The following is a 16016-nucleotide window of genomic DNA, read 5'->3' as shown; positions in this document are numbered from 1 at the left end:
ACACATACACACATACACACACACACACCAACACACACGAACACCTGCTCTGTATATTTTGATAATTAAAGTAACAGAGTGAAGTTCATGGCCAAAGATCAAACCATCATGGTTGGAATAATGAAATATTACCAATACTCCTCAAAATCTGAGCTAAGCAAACAAGCGGTTTTTTGTTGTTGTTGTTGTTGTTTTTGTTTTTTTGTTTTTCCCCCAGAGCGACAACTTGTAAACACAGTGTTTGTTCACCTTTTGGTCCAAGCTGTAGGCCAGCACCCAGTCCTCCTGCTTGGGATGGAAGAGCAGGCTCTGGATGTAGAATGTAAGCCGGTACTTTTGGTAGGTCGCCCCTTCATCTGAGCTGATCAGTACACTGCTCTCCATCTCGGGGTCACTAAGGAGCATGATCTAATGAAAACGTAGGAGAAAGTAAAAACAGAGTTAGTAGGCTGAAGTGAACATAAATAAGACATATGGTTTTATTTTTCCCATGATTTGCTGAGCTGAAATAGGGTAGGAGTCTAGGTCTATGTACAAAAGGATGTTTCATTTCTTCTTATTATCTTTGAAGTGATGAGTGTATATAAGGTGATCCTCCATCCTTTGCCACCAGTTAGAACACATTTGTTTTAGATATGGGGAAAACCCTCTCTTCCTTCCCATGACTTCATGATATCTCTGTCTTGGAGCTTCTAGAACACCAATCTCATCTGATTTGTCTTTCTTATCTCTTTTTGATACTGAACTTGGCTTGTTTTATGTTGTTGTTTTGTTTTGTTTTGTTTTGGTTGGTTGGTTGGTTGGCTGGTTGGTTTTTTTTTGTTTGTTTGTTTGCTTGTTTTATATTTGCTTTGTTTGCTTTGTATTGTTTCCTTTGAACACGACCACGACTGTGGTCATTCGTTGCCCTTTCATTTTGACCCTCTCTCTTCCTCAGGAACTACTTTAATTCTGTTTCTCTTCTGTTTTCGCTGCCACCTCCCACTTTCCTGAGAATACTCCTCTTTTCTGCCTTCCCAGCTTTAAAGTTAAACATGCTTTTACTCAAATAGTTGCTTTGGCCTCACTGAAATAAGGCATCATTAGTTATCAGCTAATTTTCAAGAAATGGATGCAGCTCAGTAGCTTTTTTATTCCTGTGTGAAAAGGGCTAAATTCCTGTATGGGCTAGTAGACACACAGTAGTCTTTTCCTCCTGGCAACTCGAAAGGGAGAGGGGACCCTGGTGGAAGCACTGGGTTGTCTTAAGAAGATGTTAGGGGAGTGTCTGCAGTGCCTATAGAGTTTGAGATCATAGTTAACTGGGTAAGAGGGACAACTTCAGTCTCATCATATCACACTATACATTTAACCAATGGGTGAACCGTGGAGTATGCAAGGAAATAAATTTCCCTCTTCCGGTGAAATTAAACTGCTTCTTTTCTGCAGGAAGGAGAAGCCTCATGACTGTGATTTTAATTAGAAGATAAGGCCTCCATCCTAAATAGACTTTATTTTATACCTCATGAGTCATAAAATTCTGCATAAGGTTTGCCATCAAATATTTTACACAATGAATTCTCTTCCTCTAGCTCTGTCTCTTTCTGCGTGTGCTTATGCTTGCATACATAAGCATGTGATGTATATACATACACACACACACACACACACACACACACACCCATACCACATGGAATTATACACACCTAGACTAGCACATGCACAGATCCTGCATTCACATATGTGCACCCATACAGAAATGAATTTATCGCAGTGGTAGAGTGACTAGTTTTAGAAATTAATGTATGTACCATAAGGAATGTTGACAGTGTGTGGTAGTTTTATGGAGTTCCTGTTTGCAAGAGTACATTTTTATTGCAACCTTTCTCTGACATTCTCCTCAGGAAACCTTTTATACACTTGGATATCAGTAGCTATGCCTCTTTTTTGTCTTGCAAGTCTCAATGCTGCTTTCTGAGAAAAGTGAGAGGAAAGAGAAATACAAACCGACATTTTAAACCAGGGCTCATACCTCACCTGATATTTTATCCAAACCTCACATAAACCCCATGAAGGAAGTATGGCTTTTTTTGCATTTTACAGATAAGGAACCTGAAGCTCAGAAGGAAAGCAATTTCCTCATTACTCCCCAAAACTATTGTAATCCTGCCAGCTACACAGAACGCTCAGAGTCGGGGCTTTCCTAAATCATGTCTAAGAAATTCACTGAAGAAATAAAAGTAGCTTCAAGAAACCCCTTAACTCCTAAAACTCACTTTCTCCCTCTGACCCGGAGAAGAGAAACTCAATAAGAATCAAAGGAGCAAGTACAAGGTTATATGTTGGCACTGGAAAATAATCCGAACATAATATTAGTATATGTAAGACAGAAAATACTGTGTCCCAAGTTAAACTTCAAGGTAAAATATCCCTTATACATGATAATGCCACATATATACAGAAAATAATCTCATGCCATATAAAAATCTCATTGTTTAGGAAAGATTTGCATCCAAAGTTCTGTGGGGTCAAAGCAAGTAAATGGGGCAGCAAGTGGGAAGGATCCTCTCAAATTGGAAAGTATGAAAATTCCTCAAAGAATTTTTATAAGCATCCCAACTAAGTAGACCTGTTGACTAAACATTTGTGGGCTAGCCAGGAGACTCTTGGTAAAGGTAAGAGAGATTGTCTATGCAGAGACAACGAAGGTTAATCTCTGCCTTTCATCTTATAGCTGTTAGTGTGCAGATGCACAAGCTGTGATGAGGGCTGTGGAGATGTTTATACATTCTGTGCTTGTATGATTGGGACAATGGGAAAGGGGCAGGAATCTCAATGAGGGCTGGAGCATCAGGAGTTCAAAGGTCATTCTCAAGTATGGAGTGATTGAGGCCAGCTTGGGCCACATGAGACCCTGTCTAAAAACAAAAACAAAAACAGATGGACAGTGGATGTTGAAGAAGGCAGGGGAGGTATTTCAAATCTAGGCTAGCAAACTATTAATGGGATAGATTTTATGTGCAGAGATATTTAATACAAATATTCAGTTTTGCTACTCACTTGTCAACATGAGGAAGTTACTCAATGTTTCCACAATCGTCATCTCCAGGAGGAGAACATGGAATGTACCTTCTACTCAGTGTTAATTTTGGGATTCAATGAGATAAGTACAAAGGAGCTTAGCACAAGGCAAGGTACAGAGTCACTATATATACGACACCTTGATGTTCAAATAAGTCATGGTAACTATACAACTGAGGCCAGAAGGGAGGAAGAGGAGACTGGGTGTGACAGAAATGATCAGAGGGAACAGCTCTACGAAGATACAAACGAAAAGGGTGAAGAGAGAGAGGAACCAGAGTGTTGCCATGCAGTGTATAAAATGTTCTAGTGCCACAAGATGGAAACATCTAGAGATTTGCAGAACAGTAATGTGTATATATTAACAGCACTGCACTTGGACATTTAAGGTAAATCTTTCTTTTTCTCTCTGTGCACATGCCTGCGTTCATCATAACTAAGAAGTAAGAATCATGGAGAAAAACAGTACCTATTAGATTTGACATTAATTTATGTGCATTTGCATGCATGGTAATAACTGAAAACACTATTAGCAAATACCAACACTACTTCTGCTATGAATGAAAACCAGCCAGTAGGTAATTGTGGATTTGCTCAATAAAATTGTTGCTTTGAAAAAACATTCTCATCTCACCCCTGTGGGGAGATCCAGATGATGGTGGCACTAAACCACACCAGTATCTTGGGTACCAGTCTCAGGCATCCAGTCTCTGTGAACTGGACCATCCATTGTTTTGAGTTGTCTCGCCTTCAGATGAAGGACAGTCAAGCACTGGTGTTCACCAACATGGTGATGTTATCATACCTTTCCCACCTTGTTTATAACATGTTTTACGGGAAAACTCTGGGAAAGTTGAATAACAATGACCCCATTTAATATTGCACTCCAGACTGTAAAAGATACAGTTGGAGTTCACAAGTCAAGCTCCTGGCTGAGCCTAACAATATCATCGACAGATGTTACTTTCTTCAATTACATAGTCGATGTTTCTCTTTTATGCAACCTAACGAAGCTCTGAAAGCTAAGCATTTCTCAGTCTCTCCTTCTGTCCTGACATCTCTCAAATCAAGGAAGCAAACTCTTCAATGATCTGAGAAGAGTTTCATAAGCCTACCACTCTATGAATAGAAAAACAGGGACACTATAATTTACTATGTAATTGACTCCTAATGGTAGATCGTGAGTGCATTTAGTGATCAATAAGCAAAAGCAATAGCATTAATAGACTTGCCAAGAGTGTGAGAGAGTTGGTAGCATAACTGACCCCAAACACACTGATGTAATTGATAGGTTGCTGAGGATAAACTTCCATTGAATCAGAGCCTAAGCCGATGCTACCCTTCTCTGTCCAAACTTCAGTGGTTGTTCTCAATACAGGAATAAGGAGAACAGAAAGTGCGGATATTTCAATCGCCACAACTGGTTTCTGAGATCTACATAGTAGAGATGAAGTATGCTGCTAAACATGTAACAGTGCACAAATCCACACTTACAATAAAGATTAAACAGCACAAAATATCAATCATTGAACGTTCGTAGCACCTTTGTTGAGGAACTGTGTTGAGAGTTGTATATATGTGTGTTTAGATTCTATTATGATTACAGTATACAAACTACAAATACCTATTAAAGATAGAACCATCAACCTATACTTGTGCTTACACATATGTTTTTTACCTGGTACCACTCTGCCAGTATGCATGTTGTTTTATTTGCCAAGATTACAACTGCCAACTTTCTAACCCAACATAGTGTAAGTGCATTAAACCTAATTTCTATCTCTACTTGTCTTATAGGATTTAACATAAGCCTCACTTAACAAAGCATCAACCACTAAAGCAAGTCAAGGAAAACATGAAGAGATGGCTCAGTAACTGAGAGCATTTGCTACAGGATCCTGAGGACTTCAGTTCGGTCTTCAGAACCGGAAGAGAACCGGAAGAGAACCGGAAGGGAGCCAATGCTGCCCGTGACCTCTACCTGCGCACCACAGCAGGTGTGCCCTTAGCATGCAAACACACATAAAATAAATAAATATAACAGACTTTTGCTGAACAGAGAATTCTTGATGGTTGGGAATACCAACAAAAGAGTGAAGAAGCGCTCTGCACCTTGATGGAGTACAGATGTGCCCAGATGTGGTCAGATAAGAGCACGGCCTGCTTACAGTCAGTGTGTGTGGTGGCAGCAAAAGAAACACGACACATCAAAAAGTTCTGCACCTGTACACTCATCTCAGTTTTACTTAAAATAATTAATTATTGAAAAGGATTCAAACTGATAGATTTTTGAACCTGAAAAAAGAAAAATCAGAAAAAAGATGGGATTAGGACTTTGGGGAGAAAAAAGCCATGAGAATATTAGGCTGAGGACTTTGACGAGATGAATTTGACAAGACGAATATGTCACACATTCAAATAGGATTTAGAGGGTGTATGTATGAGGCTCATCTTCTGGAGAGTGGACCAGCCTACAGATAAGGCTTCAGGGAATCTGCTTCTGAAGAGGACTGGGCCGTGTGCATCTGCGGTCACTCTGGCAGTGAGCAGAGGTCAAAGTGAAGACAGAAAAGGGAGCTATAGGTCCCTGCTTATGAGCAAAAAGATTGTGAGTCACAAAATGTAGTTATGGGGCAGGGAAGTTCTGAGGAGAAGCCTTAGAATGAGGCATTCGTGCAACCAATAAAGCACCGGGTAAGGTGGTGTTCAATTACATCAACTGTAGCTAAAAATCTTATAAAACGTGAGTCTATTAGCCCTCAGCCTTCCCTTTTCCTCAGGGATACTTTCCATGGTTTTGATTGCCTGTGATCACAGAAATCCAAAAATATTAGATGAATAACCCCAGAAATAAGTAGCACACCATTCCAAAGAGTATGGTGAAATCTCACACTGTGCAACTCCATCCTATCCAGTGTGTGAGCCATCCTTTGACCCAGTGTATCCACAGTGTATACGCTACCCTCCCGTCACTTACGTAGCAATCATGGCCATCAGATCAAGCTGCCTAGGCATTTCAGGGTGCCTGCTTAGCTCACCACTGTTTTACTTACTCATGGCCCCATGTGTCATTGGTTATTAACAATTTCTAGCTGTGCTTAATTTATAAACTGAACTTTACTATGAGAATAGATTCATATAAGTATGTAAGGTAAAAGAATAATGAGATATGTATTTGAAAATGCCATAATGACACACTAGCATGTATGCCAGCTTTAAAATACACTCATAGGAATAAAATGAAAATAATATATAGAGTTTGATTGTTACTAGGGGCTCTGGCAACACTATTCTCTCAGATAAGGGAGAATAGCTACAGAGAAATGGCCATTAGAATTAGCATCACAAAGCATATTAGTGACCACAGCAAAGGCTGGGAGTGAACTGGGCACAGTCAGTGTTGATTCAAGAATAAATTGGCCTGCTCACCCAAAATGAAACAAGTCTCATAAATATTCATGTCTTTGACAATGAAAATTCTGTTCTAGGATGCTGTCCAAGAAAACCATCAGAATCGCCCCCCCCCAAGGTTTATGTACCTATATGTCCATCTCACATTATTTATAATACTATAGAATTGGAAGTGATACAAATAACTGATAGAAGTATGATTAAATAAAGTATAGCAAATCTATTTAATGGAATATTACATGGCTATTAAACATGAACTCAAATATTTTCATGACACATGGAAGATAGCCATGTTTAAACAGCATGTTAAAAGCAGGCTGGTCATACATGAAGCATAGCCTCATTAAAATGGTTTACATTTCATGTTAGTGTATGTATATAAATCACTTAATGACAAACATGGACACATTAAAGCATGATTATTCATGAGGAGTATGATCATGAATATTTTATTTTATTTTCTGAATTTGGTTTCTTTTCTCTCTCTCTCTCTCTCTCACACACACACACACACACACACACACACACACACACACTTCCTATCTCTGCTCCCCTCAATTCTCAATGCTGTAAACAATATTGTGCTCTGCTCTCTTGCTCTCGGAATCCGTGAAGCTCTATCTTACTATGAGCCAACATCACAAACACACACTGCTCAGCATGCAGAGCAGTTGCGCCATGAGGAGGACGTGGTAAAGAAAACCCCATGTGTACAGCACCAAACACCTCACTACTCAGAGGGTGATGTTTCTGGTCTCTTCACTGTATGCAGATATCTTCACTTTGACCTCTAGTTCTCCAAACTTCCCCACCTACCCCATGCTGGATGGCTCTTCCCAAGTTCAGCTCTGACCACACTGTCTCTCCTCTCCAATAGGCTTCTATCCCATCTACCTGTTGTGTAAATCCCAACAACATGCAGACTGCACTGAGACCATTCTCAGCATTTTCCAGCTTGTTCTCCATACTACACCCACTACTTGAAGACAAGTGGACTCCTGTGAGTTCTTAAAATTCACTGTGTTTATTCTGATATTACTGCTCATAGCACTTACCTATTAGAAAGCCCAAAGTTAGGTATTTCTGATTTATTATTCTGGGCATGGAAACCAGTTCTATCTCCCTAACTACTCAGAAAACTTACCAGAGATGTTGTCTCTTTGCTAACCAGGTAGTATCAGAACCATCCCCACTAAAAGTCACAGGATGGCACCACCCATTCCTCTCCTGTAGAAGGCTGGCATGGAGAATTGGATAAATCCCTAGTCATGCTATTTCTTTGCAGGATGTTTGTTTCCAGCATTTAATAAAAGCAAGTCTAACCTCAGGAGAAAAGGAAAGGGGAGAAGCAAAAAAAGAAATTCACAATTTGAAAAAAAATATAAAAAGGAAACATAATTGGTTTAGAAGAAATTGTACTTATTTTTGATACTTTACTGTAGTTTGAACTAGGGGTATTTTTGTTTAGTTGCATGATAGGAAGCTACAAGCTCAGATATGGGTTCACAGATTCAGGTTGAGAGTCTGAGGAGTGGGTTAGGTTGAACTCAAGGTATGCACTTGGCACAACTTTGTTGCAGACTCGGGTATGTAGTCAGGTAAACTTGGTTTTGAGAAATAGGTTACCAGTTGAACCAAGCTTGTCCAAGGTGTTTGCTATTTCAAGCTTCCAGGTTGTTACCACATACTTCCCTAGTCCTGGGGTCACAGTGAGAGCTCAGAATTATGAGCACCATTTAAACACCTCAAATCAGAAAAAGCAATGAAGACACAAGCACAAAAAAGAAAAATGCCAACCGGCATGTCTATTATCCACCACAAAACAAACCTAATTTCTGAGTATCTTCTTGAAGCTGTATGGGAGGAAGATAGTGGAAATATTCTGGTGCACAGAGGATGGTAAATGGAAATTAATTGTACAGTGCCCATTATGACTAATTGAAGAATTGCAGATCACCACTGATACAGTATTTATTTAGTGCGCTGTCTTTACTGGCTCATCTAATAAACAACTGGAGAGAAAGAGAAAGAAGAAAAACAGAAAGAAAGAAGGTATATAGATAGATAGATAGATATAGATAGATGATAGATATATAGATACAGATAGAGAAAGAGAGAGAGAAAGAGATAGATGATAGATAGATAGATAGATAGATAATAGACGATAGATAGATGATAAATAGTAGTGGTAGACAGACAGTCAGGCAGACAGAGTGTGTGTTTTATGAGGCTATCTGCTACTCTGTCTTCCCACTGGATCTTTCATTATTTATATGAAAATCCTCTAACCTGGACTATTTGAAGGTGCTTAACTGTTTGGAAAGTTAAGTTATTGGACTTAAGAGAGGTAGAATGAGTTCTTGATTATCACAGAGACAGAAGTCAGAGAGGGAAGTGTTTATACTGGGAATATCATCTCTCCTGGTCTTGCTAGAAGACCCTATGGAGTTAAAGGCTTCCTTGGAGTAGGGCATCAGGTCAGAGTGGTTCAGAAGCACTGTCTCTCCCACAGTGAGTGTTGATCCACTAGAGTTCAACCATGCATTCCACACCTGCTTACAAGCCTGAAGGATTGTGGACAGACCTTCTCACAGCTGAGTGCAATAGACCCAAAGCTAGGGTTAGCGCTTATGTTACACCAACCCTTTGTTTCCATGTTCCCCACCAGAGGCCAGACTGGAATGAGCCAGAGTTTCCTGGTGTCCTTTCCAAAAAAAAAAAAGAAAAAAAAAAAAAAAAAAGATGCTCCAGGAGATGTTGCTCCCTTCTCATAGAGACATTTTACTTTCCCCCCCAAAAAAGTTAAAAAAAAAAAAAGTAGACAGATTAGGTGATAAGCTGACTGAAGTTTACAGCCCTTAGTAGGTCTGTGCTTTCTACCCACAGCTCAGGGCCCATGATACACACACCCTCACCCTCCAACCTGGTTGTACAGAAGCAAAGCCTTTGAAGTTCCTTCCAAGTCTCCCTATAGCTGCTCTCTTTCTAAATCCTCCCTCCGCTGTGAGGAAGGCAGGCGGGCATTGTCACCTTACTCTGTCTGGAGTCCTGTAGCAGAATATCATAAGCTAGGTGATTTGTGCATGGCTGACCTTTACTCCTCAGAGTTACTGAGACTGGAAAACCCAAGACCAGATTCTCCGCAGTCCCCTTTAGGACAGCGCCAAGCCCTTTTGTGAGGGAGTCATCCTCATGACTTGATCCCTTCCCCAGGGTCCTCACAGTCTAATACCATCTCACTGGTGGGATTTCAAACAGGAATTATGGTAGCACCTCTTCAGTTTGTGGTAACCTTGTATTGGTGTCTTAATCTTATTATAACGAGGGACTCTAAATTATGTAATGTAAATATCTTACATATCTGAAGGACAGAGGTTTAACCAGGTTTGGCTGAAATCAAGGAACCCATGAGGCTTCCTACATCCTTTTGGAAGGGCCTAGGGAAAAGCTTGTTTTTGTGCTTTTAGATTTAGCGGCTGCTGTATTTTTTAAGCTCCTAATTTGCATCTGTCTTCAAATTCAGTCATAGCCCAGCCAGGGCCAGTGTCTATCCTATTTTTCATGGACACTTCATCTTCCCCCTGTTCTCTTTCCCACACCAGGAGACATTCATTTTATTTGATAATCTAGACTGTGGTCTGGTGAAGGGTATCTGATTAATGGTAAAATTACACCCAGAACTAGAATTTCTCTTAGCTCAAAACCTAACACACATACATGGCTGGGAGATTAGAGCTCTTTAGGGAGTTTCAGCTTTGCCTACCTTCTGCAGTGGCTTACTAATTTGCTACTAAGATCAAAGGGCAAGCTCAGACTCCACTTTACCTCCTGAGTTAAGTTCTTGCTGTGTTCTGTGTCAAGGGCAAGGTGAAGGAGAAAGAAGACCCAGTTAAGCAAAGAGAAGTTCATGAAAACAGAAGAGGGAAGGAGCAGCAGGAGGAGGAAGGAGGGTGTCCTGCCATGATGGTAACTCTCCATGCGTGGCTGTATCCTGATGGACCACTTGCACCCTACTTCTATGGAAACACCCCGTCAGCAGTCTGGGCTAGGGTGGACAAGTGCCTTTTTCATGTTGGGTTTTAGAATGATTTTGTTCTTTGGTTTTGCTTCCCCTCTTTCTCAATGTGAAACAGAAGGGGTGGGGGTAAGCGGAGGTAGCAATTTTGCCAGGCAGGTACTCCCCATAATGATCCATCATCCCATGCCAGGTGGTCCCCAGACTAGCAGGGAAGAGAAAACCACAATAACAGTAATAAACGGGAAAAGAACCCTCCAGGTAAAGACATATCAAGGAGCTGCAGCTGCTTCTGCCAGGGAGGTGGGAAGAGGCAGGAGAGGGGATTCAGAAAGGGGAAGAGAAACAAGCAAGCGTCCAGAGGCTGCAGATGTCTATCTTAGCCCAGTGACTGCTCTCCGTCTGTTTGTGTGTGCATGTGTGCATGTGTCTGTATATATACGTGTTGTTCTACCCCCCCCCACACACACACACAAGGAAAGGAAACACAACCACACACACACCCTTGCTAACGTTTTGTTGTTGTTAGGGACACAGCAGCACATTTGTCAAAAGGTCCAACTGCCACGTGTAATTCCAGAGCTCCGGAAAGGATCCACCCCTACAGTGATTTAGATTAATCACTTCTCATTAAGAGCCAATAAACACCCTGCATTCCGAGTGCTCCTAGCTGCCACAGCCCACTGTCGCCATGTATAATTGCCAAAAGGGAAGGCAGAGGCACACCAGAGAGTTGTCAAGTGTAATTTATAGGTTTTTAAGATCTAATCATTTTCTATAATATTAGATTAAATGACAGTCTATATTAAAGAGGAAATTACATTTCACCTTGCTTTATTCCTCCCCTCTCCCTTCCTAACGAGGGTTTTTGAAAGGGTCTAATCCCACAGCAGAGGGCCAGAAAATGTCCTTGACAATGTACTTGTGAAGAATTGCTCGCAGGATGTTCCTGCACCCACCAGGCCATCAAAAGAAGCAGAAGAAATAAGTGGAAGGTTCTCGTAGCCGATCCACGTGTTCTCAGGAGCCTCTCCTAACCTGCACTCCTCTGCCTTGGCCTGAGTTGGGTCATCTTACTCTGATCATGTTCACCACAGCTTCTGGGTATTTATTTGGGTGTTTGCAGTGTTAAGGATCAGCCTGAGGTAAACCCAAGCCCTACAGAATCTCATCACTATGGAACCAGACTCAAACAGACCTTGCTTTTGCAGCTGGACATCCAGCCCTGCAGTCAACCAAAGGGCTTGCATCCATTTACTGTGGCTCCACCTACGATGGACACGACCAAGAATACAAAGATGAGGGGTAACAAGGTAAACCCCACTCCATCGCTCACTTAGTTCCTCCACTGCAGTGGGTTACATTTTTCTCCAAAACCACAATGGTTTCTACCGCCACTGCGACCACTACTGTGGCTTGGGAAAAAGGAGAAATAATAATACTTAGAAACTTCCTCTTACATGTTACATTCATAAATGAGAATGAAGCCTGACAGTTAGTTGTTGTAGCAGAAGGATGTCCATGATGCCCATAGCACATGAAGGGACCCGTGAGAGAGTAGGCCGCTACTGTGCTATATTTCACATTCAGAATGCCAGGCTAGAGAGCACAAACTCCATAGTATGGCACTTACATAATTTCTTTCACAGTTCCAACAGAACTTTCTCTTGCCTTGTCCTAGGATCATTGGTGGAAAGTGTCACCCAATTCTGTGTCCCAAATATGCTGTGCTCCAAATCACTAGTGAGGTCATTCCTCTCCCTGGGGAGCTCCTCTTTCTACAGTACATTGTGAAGTCCCATCAAAGCCACACCCAAACACCCCCACCACTAAGGAAACACCATTGCACTTCTGTGCTTTTTAGAGCTCTTAGCAGCCTGCTTCTACTACAGTGAAAATGGAAATTCCAGATGGCTGGGAATGGACCCGTTCCCCATTCCATACAGTGTCTAAGTGAGTGTCTCTCAAGGGGCTTTCACAAGCACTATGGCTCTGTTCCTGGTTCATTCAATCCCAGTGTCTGCCCTCTCTGTAGAACGGCTGGATGAGAGGACAGCCAGCCAGATGTGGAGGAAGCTCTTACTACTCCAGCTCACCAGGAACACAACTCACCCTAAATCCAGTGGCCAAATCCATTATTTAGCCAACCCTATTTCCAATAAGAGGGAAGGTTGCAATCCACTCAGTGCTCTCTATGCAAATACCACACAAGAATTCTGTTCCCAGGCTAGAGAGATAGGTCAGTTTGCAATGTAGGGCCTGTATTCAGTTCCCAGTACTCATGTTTTTTAAAAGGCCAGGCATGGTGGTACACACTTGTAGTTCCCACACTGGAAAGGCAGACCCTCAGGGCTCACTGGCGAGACAGCTTAGCCACATCAGTGAGTTCAAGTCCCAGGCAGAGACTAACCCCAAAATTAAGATTGTTGGCACCTGAACAACTTTGTGGGTTGCCTTCCGACCCCTACATATATACACAGATAGACAGACAAGATAGACAGACAGACATATATACTTGAACAAACACATGCCTCCTCACACATGTAAATCTGCTTTTGGCTAAGATCAAGCATAAATCTACACACTTATGCAGGGACACACACATACACACATACACACACAGACACACAACTGCAAAAATGTAAAACAAGAGTCATAAAAATTTCACTCCAGCATATGTAACTTAAGGAGTGAAAAGCAGATAAACAAATACATATTCACATTAATTCACAGAAGCACTGCTTACAAAATATGACCAAAACATACAGAACTAGCCCAAGTGTTTGTTAATGGAGGAATGGCTAGACAAACTGTGGTATACCATGGAACATTATCTAGCCATAAAAAGAAATGGAGTATTGATACATGCTATCATATGGATGAACCTTAAAATTGTTATTTAGAGGAGAAACAAGCCAGACACTGTAGGGCACATACTATTTGCCTCCATTTAATGTGAAGTCTCCAGAATAGATAAATGCATGCAGCCAGAACCTAGCCACTCAGCACGTGACTCTGTGATGGTTGTAGGCTATGGGAATGAGGTGAAGAAAGACATTTCAGAAGTAGACAGGGGTGGCACCTGAGTGTCAGTATGGTGTACCAGGTCTTAGTGTTTGCTCTGAGAAAGCTTCAATGTTTGTCTTGTGTTTCAAAAAACAAATAAACCTAGGGAGATAACATGAAATTAGAGACGCTTGAAAAATTCACAGTTCCTTGTAACTGGTCTGATAATAAATTCATCACTTTAAGGAGAAAACCTACAATTTTGATATAGTTGATCTAAGCTGTGGGAGCCTTACAGTCCCTTGCCAGTGAGCCATGTGACATGGCTGCTTTCTTCTCACTGCTCCCAAAGCCCCGTGCAGGCTGTTGCAAACTGTATTCCTGTAAGCCCCCTTCTTTTTTCCTGAAAGATTAGCATCACCAAGAGGTTTAATTAACAAGCAGAGGCCCCTCTTGCCTCCGAGCTGATCTCTGGTGCTCTCATTTTAAAGAATGGTGATGTAGCCCTTGCTTTATACAGCTTTATGAAGCATGTGTTATAAAAGTATCTCACCCATACGGCTCTTTAATACCATGGCAGCGCGCTCCATTCAATCCCATAAAATCCCAGCAATATTTAAGTGTTAAAGGTGACTTTCACTGTGATATTTATTATTGGATAATGAAAAATGGCATAGATAGCCTTCAAAGCCCCCAAGCAATGGCATAAGCTATGTCTTCTAAGCTTTTAATAACAGGACCGCCATATTTCCTGGAAATGGTACAGATCTCCAAGGGTGCCTCCTGAGCTTCCCCGTTGGAAGCGATGAGGGTTCTTTACAAGTTTTCTTACTGACTCCATCCCTCACTAGGCAAAGGAAGTTGATTGGTGAAAGGTATGGAGCTTCCTTCTCTTCCAAACTGAAGAATGGGATTATTTTGTCTTCCAGATCTGACAGAGAGTTCCATGAGGTTCTTGGCTGTTGTGTTGTGTTGACCCCCATCCAATCTGCCAAGGGCACAGTTGCTTGGGGAGGCAGGACCTGGGGCTTATCCCATGCAGCCACTAGAGAGGGGATGCTGGGCTGAAGGGGAGTATTAGACACAGCTCAGGGGTTGGGAGAGTGCAGTCTGAGGGGTAGGAGAGCTGATTTGGGGATCTTAGGCCTGCAATGAGGCTGGGGCTGTGGGGTTCTCAGGCTCTTGGATATCCAGGTATCTCTGGGAGTTGCAGAACACCTGAGAATGGAGTCTTCAGGGAAAGGAGAGCCCTGGTTGATCCCAGCAGAAATAGTCCTTCCTTGACTTGAAGCGGGAGGCTTGGGAGGCAGTTGTGGCTGGGAATGTAGAGAGGTCTTCTATGGGAGACTAGGCTGTGGCTCTGGAGGCGAAGGCCTTCTCCATGGCTCCCCAAGGTGGATCTCGATGAAAAGAGACAGTCTATGGTTTCAAATGGTTTATTATTGTCATGGTGGAAAATGGATGCGTAAAACCATATACCACTTCTGAGTGTGGGCCTGAGATTAAATACCTTTTGCAGGGAGGAATGTCTGGGAAGGGAAGCTTATTGGCACACCCTCTGGACCTCTAGGTACCTCATTAGCATGGAGAACTCTGTTTTGAGTCTAAGTGACCACAAGTCTCTTTTCCTACTGTCTTGGTCTGAGATGTTAGGGATGCTTCATCTACATATGGAAGGGCTTGGGGCTTGCCACAAATCTATGGGGGGCTGCAGCTACAACTGGGGCCTGGTGCCAGCAGCAGGCAAAGGTCCTACCATCCCTTCAGGGTCTCTGGGGCTTCAAGCCTTTAGCTCTACCTTACCAGGCTTCCTCTCATGGTCCACAGCCCAGCACTTGGTCTGCCCTTGCTCTGCTAAAGAGCGCAAAGGGTCCAATGTAAAAAGCACTCAGAATGCACTGCACAAGCTCCCTGTACCCCTGGATTGAGCTCCAGACCCATTGGCTCCTGGTCCTGTTGCTCGGCTACAGCTGCTGTGCCCTGTCTGACATCCCTTCTCTCAGTCGTTACCCCCTCCAGACTGTGGCTGTCTCTGTAAACAGTGCTGATGTCTTTTAGTCTTCTTATCCACAGTATCTAGTACAATGTCTGGGATAATGCAGATGCTAAGAGATATCTCAGAATCCAAAATAGTTAACTTACTATAGTATAGTTATATACTATATAGTGATAGTATTCTAAGAAAACTCCTACAGAGCAGAAAGGAAAAGCCAAGATGATGTGTATCAAGTATTTTACTGTATACTGTGTAACATCCCAGTGAAGCCTGGAACAGTCTAAAGTGCTTGTTAAATACCATGTTCTCCTGATCTTTCCATATCCTAAAAGAGGGTGCAGACCTTAGACCTGCCTTGAGCAATCACTCGGCAACACTCCTGCCCAATTGTGAGTGCCACTGCTTTGCATGCATGCATCAAGGAGCAAAGAAAGCCAGCTTTCTTTCTGCCTCCCAGCTCTGTGAAGAACAGGACACTGCCAGTGTCTCACGGCACCTTACCGGTGATAGCACTTAGGTCACTTCGGC

The 16016-nt window shown here is 42.2% G+C and overlaps 1 protein-coding gene across 1 annotated transcript in view; it reads right to left on the bottom strand.

The window, feature by feature from the left end:
- Sorcs3 (sortilin-related VPS10 domain containing receptor 3) overlaps positions 1 to 16016 on the bottom strand; it is a 599481-nt gene that overhangs the window by 269643 nt on the left and 313822 nt on the right. The window contains exon 4 of the mRNA NM_025696.3: positions 250 to 408. Coding sequence (NP_079972.1) covers positions 250 to 408 — 159 coding nt within the window. The remainder of the gene's footprint in view (positions 1 to 249; positions 409 to 16016) is intronic.

This window comes from Mus musculus, chromosome 19 (genome assembly GCF_000001635.26).
Source record: "Mus musculus strain C57BL/6J chromosome 19, GRCm38.p6 C57BL/6J".
Taxonomy (NCBI): Eukaryota; Metazoa; Chordata; class Mammalia; order Rodentia; family Muridae; genus Mus; species Mus musculus.
Note: the sequence above shows the minus strand (reverse complement) of the source record. Positions and strands in the feature narration are given on the sequence as shown.